We start from the raw sequence: 9,419 nt of genomic DNA on the forward strand, positions 1-9,419 counted from the left end.
AGAATTTTTATAAAAACGATTAATAACAAACATTTGTTCCTTTTATTCCCTAAGGGGTTTTTCTCAAACTTGAAGAATCTGCAGAAAGACCTAGAAAGACTGATTACGAAAAAAAGGGAACCAATATTGCAAAATTGTACGTCAATTCACTAAGAATTTTCTGGGTGAATCACCCATTAAAATCTTATTTTTTGTCTCTAGGTCGACCTTTAGTTAGGATAGAGGTTGATAGGAAAAATCGTAGCAGGTCATCTTCCACGTCAAAATACCTTAAAGGAAGAAATTTTGGCCGGAATTTAATTTGGCGGATGGCCAAAAAAGTTTTTTCAGAGGGAATTTAATTTGGCGGTCGCTTAAAAATTTAACCTTAAGATGGCGTCAAAACAGCGAAAAAATAGCAAAAACACCTTAAAAGAGATCATATTTTCAAAATGTTTAATTTGGCGGGAATTTAATTTGGCGGATGGCGGAAAAAAGAAATTTTGGCGGGAACTTAATTTGGCGGATTTCAGTCAAATCCGCCAAATCCGCCAAATTTTCTTTCCGCCAAAATTTCTTCTTTTAAGGTAGTCTCTCTCTAAAATGTTCCAATTATGTTCGAGCTTTCCATTTAAAAGGACACATACCACAGTATAAATATAGTTTCCCAAAAGATAGTCCGTTTTACTTTTGCATCATGAATTGTTCGATAAAATCATTCTGTTCAGCCTCTTGTTTCAATAATAATTCATACTGAAGTCGAAATCGCTCTAATTGTGTTTGTTTCTCTGCAATAAGAGCTCTCAACTGTTGCTGTTGGGCTTCTCTCTGTTTAGTCATCGATTTGAGTGAATTTCGTGCTCCTATCGCTTTCATTTTTTCCTTCTCGACTCCTTTTGCTAAACCATCAACAACTGATATAAAACCACCCACAATACCTAAGGATGGAAAAGTTATTAAAAGAGATACACATTTTTTCTTGGCGATTTGCGCTAAAACTGTACCGTGTTGCTAAAGCTTAAACCCTGAAATTTTCAAATTTCTTTCACTATCTTATCTTTAAAAAGTAAATGCTATTTAGAGAATAATACCATGGTACCGTAACTCAGTCCAATGTCGACATCCCTCATCTAATTCCGACACCCTTTTTATCAGCTGAAATTGATAAAAGGTCAAAGCTGTTTTTCTTTGCTTAGTGGTCAGAGAGGAATAATCCTTTTTCAATCAGTGATTCAAGCTTTCATATTATTCATGTCTCTTAAAGAAGGGTGTCGGAATTAGAAGAGGGATGTCGAGATTAGACCAACTTACAGTAATGGATAGCCCTTGGCCCAAAAAGTTTAAATATAGTGGTCAAAGCAAATTCTTTCAGAAAAGGAGCTGGAATGCTAAGCAATACTACACAGGAAAAAAATTTCGATTTCCAAGGTTGGAAATTCAATATTTTTGGGTTGGAAATTTTGGTTTTATAATTGAAGGTTGGAAATTTGAGCGATTACCTTAAGCTGATTTGGAAAACGTAAATTACCCATAGGTTTTGTAGAATAAACCAATGCCCTTGAAAAATCAAGTGAAAAAAACCCATGTAGAAATGACAATTTTCCAAGGCTGGTTGGAAAACATGACTTTTTGGGTGGGAAATTTTTATTTTCCAAACAGTTTGGGAATTGAAAAATAGGTCAAAATCGATGTCAAATACATATTTAGTAAATTTGATACCTCAAGTTGAAAAAACTAGACTTTTTGGGTCGGAAATTTGTTTTCTCCCAAACAGTTTGGAAATCGTTAAAAATCCATGTGGAAATTACATTTTTCTAAGATTGAGCCCTTTCTTGGAAACTAGACTTTTTGGGTTGGAAATTTGTGTTTCTCCAAACAGTTTGGAAAACGTTAAAAATCCATGTGGAAATTACGTTTTTCTAACCATTTTCTGCGCATGTCCTTGGGAAAACCACAAGCGATTTTTCGCTCAAAACTGTTTTGATATATAGCTAACCTAGATATTAGGCTATAATGTGAGCAGTCAAGCTGTAAGTTTCCGTCAGGTGAGGCGTCTCTTCGGAGCGGCCTCGGTCAATCGCAGTGAGTTCGCACAGTGAAGCCAATAGGGTACTTGTGTCATAGTTTCAAATAGCGCCCTGCTGAGCTGTGTGAGTGATCTAAGATCAACCACGTATCTGTGCGAACAATAACGAGAGATTGACCGGGAGCCATCGAGCCTAGGCTAGCGAGTGACTGTTCACAAAAACAAAAACCTTGTTTAAGATCTCTTTTCCACATCTCTGCCATCACTTTTTGGATTTTGGCTTTTTTCAACGTGAATTTTAAAAAATTCCAACCTTGTTAAATTTGGATTTTGGTTTTTTTCAACCTGGATTTACGAAAATTCCAACCTTGTTAAATTTGGATTTTGGCTTTTTTCAACGTGAATTTTAAAAGATTCCAACCTTGTTAAATTTGGATTTTGGCTTTTTCAACCTCGATTTTCGAAAATTCCAACCTTGTTTAAGCCTGGATTTTGGCTTTTTTCAACCTGAATTTAAAAAAATTCCAACCTAACTCGAACTGAAAGAGCAGTTCTAAAGGAATGGCTGGATAAAGCAAATAATCTGAACCTAGACGATACTGAATGGGTACATCGCGTTCGGGGAAACTCAAAAAACGAAATAAGATACAAATTTGAAGGTCTCAAATTAGTTATCAAAGATAACGTAGACATTTTTTTGGTATCTGAAACTAAGATTGACGAATCATTTCCTGAAAATCATTTCATTATTGAAAACTACTCGCGTCCATATCGCTTGGACAGGGACAAACAGGGAGGAGGTCTTCTACTCTACGTACGTCAAGGCATTCCTTCTAAACTCGTATTAAAAGACAAGAATTATGAAGCTATATTCATCGAGGTCAATCTGAAGAAGCAAAAATGGCTACTGGGTTGCTCTTATAATCCGCATGTAGACAATATAAATTCACATTTAGAGCTTTTACAAAATAGCCTTGATTCTATAGGAGATCATGACCGACTTTTACTACTGGGGGATTTCAATTGTGAAATCGACAAACATAAAATGCCTGAGTTTCTTGCTAGCAGGGAGCTTTCTAGCTTGATAATGAACTACGTGCTTCAAAAAACGCAGAAAATCCAAAATGCATTGATCTGCGCTAACAAATTACCAAAGAAGTTTTCAGGGCTCTTCCTCTGTATCTAATAGCCTATCGGACTTTCACAACATCACAATAAGCGTCTTAAAACCACTTTTGAAAAGTGTCACCTAAAGCCATTTAAATATAGATGCTAAAAAATCTTAACGAAGATCTTTTCAAAAATCATTTAACACAAGTACTTGAGTCAAATCGCAACTTTGAAAACATAAATGAAAAGTGTAGTAAATCTTCTAAACGCTGAAGCACCGATAAAAACTAAAATACTAAGAGTGGGTAATGATAAACCTTGCATGACAAAATCACTACGAAAGGCCATGATGCATCGATCTCGACTTAATAACATTAAACGAAAAGACCCTCTAACATTAACAATATAATTACAACCAACAGCGAAACCGATGCTTATATCTCCTGAGAAACACTAAAGAAGATTTATTGAATCTCTGGATGAAAAGCAAATCACTGACAATAAAAGATTTTGGAAAACTGTGCGCCCTTTTTCTCTAATAAAGGACCAATAAGTGAGAAAAATAACCTTAGTCGAAAATGATGAACTGATTAAAGATGATAAAGAAATTGGAAAAATGTTTAATGAGTTCTTCATAAATATCACTGAAAAATTAGATCTCAATCAACCACCAACAGAACCAGTGCCTCTCAATGAACTTTCGGATAATATTCTTCAAAATGAAATAATGCTTTTTAGAAACCACCCTAGTATACTCAAAAATAAAGAAAAGGTATCAAACATGAAACTCCTTCAAGTTTAAAGAAAACACCACCGAAGACGAAGTAGAGAAGAAAATAATTAGTAACCTTAAGACAAATAAGTCTCAAGCGGAAAATGATATACCAGCGAAATAATTAAAAAAAATACTCACTTATTTGCAAGCTGCTTCTCTATAAGCATAAATGACTCCTTCAGCTCAGGTATTTTTCCCAACATTTCCAAGTTCGCGACAGTCACCCCAGTCTACAAGAAAAATTCTAAAAACGATAAAAGTAACTATAGACCAATAAGTATACTGCCGGTAATATCCAAAATTTACGAAAGAGTATATCACAATCAAATATCAGAATACTTTGAGCACTACTTTGATGAACAACAATGTGGTTTCAGGAAAGGATATTCCACTCAAACCTCTCTTCTCCCAATGGAAGAGCTCTGGAAGCTAGCCAATGACAAAAAAGATGTTTTTGGGGCACTGCTCATCGACCTTTCTAAGGCCACAAATTACTTGTAGCAAAGATCAGTGCATACGAGTTCGATGACCTTTCCACTGGGTTAGTCAAGAGTTATCTAGAAAATAGGCAACAAAGGACAAAAGTAGGCAACGAACTGAGTAACTGGATCAAGATCAAGGATGGTGTTCCCCAGGGATCAATCATTGGCCCTCTGTTTTTCAATATTTATATCTGTGACCTCTTTTTCATCATTGAGGATACTAAGGTTGCGAATTATGCGGACGATACGACACCCTATGTTAGTGCTCCTACCTGGATTGAAGTAAGTGGTAAACTAAGCTCTATAGCAGAAAAAATCTTCACATGGCTTTCGATTAATCAAATGGTTGGTAATGCTGACAAATGTCAGCTAATAGTTAACATCATTGACGACTCGCTCTATCTAAATATTAGAGAAGAAACTGTTTTCAATACCAAAACGTCAAAGATTCTTGGAGTAACCTCGATAATCTTTTGACGTTTGAATCGCATAGAAAATCTTTGCAAGAAAGCTAGTTTGAAAATAAACCGCCTTAGCCAGAATGAGCACATATCTCACTTTAGAAAAAAAGAAACGCTTGATGAATGCTTTCATTAAATGCCACTTCAATTACTGTCCTCTCATTGGATGTTTCAAGCAGAGCTCTAGAGGATAAAATCAAACAATCTACATAAAGATGCTTGAGAATCGTTTACTCAGACTACACTCATCATTCGATATCTGTTGAAACTTGACAACGGTTCCACCTTCCATCAACGAGCAATTCAATCCTTATCCACAGAGCTATTTAAATCAAAACTCAATGAATCAGAAAGTAAGATATTTCTCAAAAACCAATGTAAGATCAAAACGAGAAAAAGGAATTCCTTTCGTAGTAGAGTAGTTGAAAGTGAAATGAATGGAAAATCGTCTTTAGCTTTCCTGGGACCTAAAATCTGGGCTACCCTTCCCGATGACTTTAAAAAACTTAAAAACCTAGATGAATTTAAAAAAGAAATCAAGCAATGGAGGCCCACTACTTGTCCTTGCCGAAACTGTCGCACTTTTATCCATGGCGTTGGTTTCATTGATTGAATTTAAATTAATTTGTAAATAATAGTTGATCTTGAGTATCAACATTCTAGATAGATTTGTAATTAATAGTTGATATTGATTAGCCTCGAGCTAAGTACACATTGTACTACTTTGCATCAACTTTAAAGAAAAGAAACATAAACATAAACATAAACATTGGATTTTGGCTTTTTCAACCCCGATTTTCGAAAATTCCAACCTTGTTTAAGCTTGGATTTTGGCTTTTTTTCCAACTGAATTTTAAAAAATCCCAACCTTGTTAAATTTGGATTTTGGCTTTTTTCAATCTGGATTTACGAAAATTCCAACCTTGTTAAATTTGGATTTTGGCTTTTTTCAACCTGGATTTACGAAAATTCCAAGCCATGGAAAATGCAAAATTTTCAACCTTGGAGAATGTCCCACATTTTCAGGTTGGATTTTCCATTGGATTTTATCTTTTTTCCAACTAAGAAAACTTGAAATTTCCAACCTTGGAAATCGAAAATTTTTTCCTGTGCTAGGCCTGACCCAAAAAATGGTGTAATCAAAGATTTTTAGAATGAAGATAACCTCATGGTACCAAGTAAAGCCTCTTTTCGAATTTCAACGTAAGAACAAGTTAAGAACAATTCCTTTTTAACGATTTCGCAATTATCAGCCGTTAGTAGGCAAGAAACAATGGGAAACATACTATCCACTCTGCGAGCAGGGCTAAGACCGTCAAGAGCATTCAATATAGTAGCAAATAGTAATAGAGAAATTTTTGCGCTGTGATTACACGCATCCTTTTTTCAAGGATCAATCCAAACTCAGATTGAAATTTTCAACTAGAGGTTATAAAGATATTCAAGTATCCTCCACATGAAGTTATTTTGAACATTTTACAGCTATTTTGTTCATTTAGCAAGATTTCGAAACACATGGATGGAAAGTTTCTACCACATAATAACATAAAAATCAATAAGAATTTCTGGTGACAACCATCTTACCTTGAAACTCGGATATTTTCTCAACAAAATCTTTACATTCTGTTTTGAGTTCATGAGTCTGTTGGTTCACTTCAGGCTCCAATACACAGAGTTTTGAGACATCATTGAAAAAGATACCATTTGTATTTGTTAAAGTCATATTTTTAATTTTCAGTGTTCTAAAAAAATGAAACACTTTGGTGATTCCTTGCAATTTAGATTCTTAAAACTTACCGAGAGGTGTTGGTTGAACTGAAGCTGTTTGATCTAATTGTTTTAACCCTATTCGGCCTAGGGGGCTGTTTCTGTTCGGAGGTCAAATTATCGGTAGTAGCTCCTCAAATAATAGAGTTTTTGCCATGAAATTTTCTGTAAATTCCTAACTTTTATTTAGCTTCAAAATAAATAAAAAATTGACACCTAAAAATTTTCACACCTTGAGCATGATGACATTTCTGACAGTGGGGTGTCATAAAAATTGACACTTTTCCAATACAAATTTATTTTTTATGTCAAATATATCCTTTAAACCGTAATTTATTGAATATTTAGGATAAAATGAGGTTTTTAAACTCAGACAACTTTTTTCTAAAGCCTTTGTTAGAATACAATAGCTATTTATAAGAACAAAGGAAATTTTCAGTTTTTGCTCACTTTGGGCATGATGAGTGACGTCATCAAAAAATTTTTTTGTCAAAAGTTACCTTGTGTAACAAGGATCTTATGTGCCAAATTTCATCCAAAAAGACCCACTAGATCAAAAGTTAAGGGGTGGTACAGGAAAAGCCCCCCCCCCTAGGTTTGAACCGCCCCTAAAAGCCTAGGTTGAATAGGGTTAACATATAAAATAATTTGTGTGTTCAAAAGAGACTCTTACCACTTACTGTAGGGATATCAAGATATCTTGATACATCATAATTCAAAAAGCTAAATGCAAATGGCAATTACCAAAGGTTTATGATCGGAAAAAAATTCTTGAAATTTTTTTAAAGCTATGGATGCTTCACAGCAAAATCACAACAAAAGCTGGTAACTTAAGTTAAAGAACAAGCAACGCTAAATATTTCAATATGACAGAGTATTCGTTTCAATTCTTACTCAACCAGGGGGGTCAAGCAGTTAGTACAAGACACTATGCAGGTTAGCACCGTGGTGGTGTGCCATGTGTATTAGATGAAATCACTTCTTCTTTTTCAAAAAAATGTCTTTTCATTTCTTCCTTGAAGTGTTAGCAAGCCATTACAAAAAGAATTTGATAAAAGTCTGCAGTCAAAATGAAGATTTCTGAAATATCTTGACTCAATACAAAAGCTTGAATTTTCAATTTTTGCAGCATTTCGGTGCCATTTCATATGCCATTTCTGGGCTAAATTGTCAACCTCAAATGTCTCTAAAAAAGTGCTATTTTAGCGGAACCAAAATCTCAATATCTCGGGAACCGCTTATCATTAGGAAGTGTATGACCCCTCATTTTTTTTCTTTTTTGAAGCTCTACAAGATGAACTAGGTTTAATTGCCACCAGAATAGTTTCAATTTGACCCTGGAATGGCTGCAAAGGCTGTACTCAATACAATCGTATTCAACATTCAATAATATGATCAAAGGTAATCGAAAAGTAATTGAAATGATTGAACAAATCGAAAATGGTTGAAGAAAATGCCATAATCTGGAGTCGAGTGAGTATTCAATCACCGATAAAATCGATTAGGTGGTCACTGAAGGACCCTGCCGACACACCGGACTGTCAGGTGTATTTGTCCGGTGGCAAAAAGTATCCTTTCGCTACACCGGAGGCAATAAGTCCGGTGTCAGTCCGGTGTTGCATACAAGGAATTTTGGACGCCGGACATTTATGAAACAAAAAATTAAGAAACACCGGACGCACCGGACTGGTCATGTCCGGTGTAGAGATGGTGATATGTCACATGTTCGACAATCCATTTGTTCGACAACTCACTTGTTCGACAAATTCGTAAAATTGTCGAACAAGTGGGTTGTCGAACAAATGGGCGCCCACTTGATTGACAACCCACTTGATCGACAACCCACTTGTTCGACAATCTATAGTTGTTCGACACCCACTTGTTCGACGCCCACTTGTTCGACATTAATTGTCGAACAAGTGGGCATCGAACAAGTGATTCTTCACATAATCGACAGCCCAGTTGTTCGACATTGTAGATGGTCGACAGTTTGTATATTACCCTGTACCAAAGTGTATTTCACATAAAATCGTAGCCTATGGTTTGCCCTTATCTGGCTCCCAGATGCAGAAATTTTTTTCCGGCACTGTAAAGCTCTGAAGGGAGGCCCGTATATTCGAGTTAGAAAAGTTCGAGTTAGCAATTTTCGAGTTAGCTAAATTATGACGTCATAAAAATGTAAATTATGACGTATACTCAATTCTAACTGAATTTTTCTTTTCCAAAAAAGATTTTTCGAGTTAGAATTAACTGGAATCTTTTTTTTCGCAAAAGAAATTTTCGAGTTGGCTAACTCGGATTTTTTTTCACAAAACCTTTTTTTGAGTTAGTTAACTAGGAATTTATTCTTCGCGCACAAGTTTTCGAGTTAGCTATCTTGGGAAAGACTTTCACATCTGAAAGGTTTAGATTACGGAATTTTGCAAGACCGCGTAAAGGATTTTGCAGCGAGGAGTCTGGTAACCCAGCAACCTCGTTCCCTGCGTATTATTAGCTTTTTATATGCTTACTGATAGCACACCCCCTTCTCACAGCCCCACTGGGAACCCCTCCCACTGGAAAAATTGTCCAAAATATCGTCCCCGGTGGGAAATTAACCAAATCAAATAATGTCAGATCTTTTGTTTTATGACGTTTTGTTTTAAGAAATTCCCCCCACTGAGGTCCTATAAATTAACCTTTGTCCGTCCGTCCATTTGTTCGTCCGTCTACTGTTACCAGCTTTTCTCGAGATTGGCTCATTAGTTTTTTTCTGATTTTTGGCAAAAATATGCTAAATGGCAATGCCCAAAATGTGACAGAGCCCAATTTTCGGAAAT

General features: G+C 35.6%; 1 protein-coding gene across 1 annotated transcript; it reads right to left on the reverse strand.

Moving 5' to 3' along the window:
• Positions 1-570: 570 nt before the first annotated feature.
• LOC136797516 (intraflagellar transport protein 20 homolog) lies at positions 571-6,591 on the reverse strand. Its single transcript, XM_067054098.1, has 2 exons — positions 6,418-6,591; positions 571-917 (listed from the first exon to the last, which is right to left on the reverse strand). Exons 1-2 carry the CDS (start codon positions 6,554-6,556, stop codon positions 664-666), a joined length of 393 nt encoding a protein of 130 aa, XP_066910199.1. The 5' UTR covers positions 6,557-6,591; the 3' UTR covers positions 571-663.
• Between the last annotated feature and the right edge of the window lie 2,828 nt (positions 6,592-9,419).

This window comes from Clytia hemisphaerica, unplaced genomic scaffold, assembly GCF_902728285.1.
Source record: "Clytia hemisphaerica strain Z4C2 unplaced genomic scaffold, Clytia hemisphaerica genome assembly, whole genome shotgun sequence".
NCBI lineage: Eukaryota > Metazoa > Cnidaria > Hydrozoa > Leptothecata > Clytiidae > Clytia > Clytia hemisphaerica.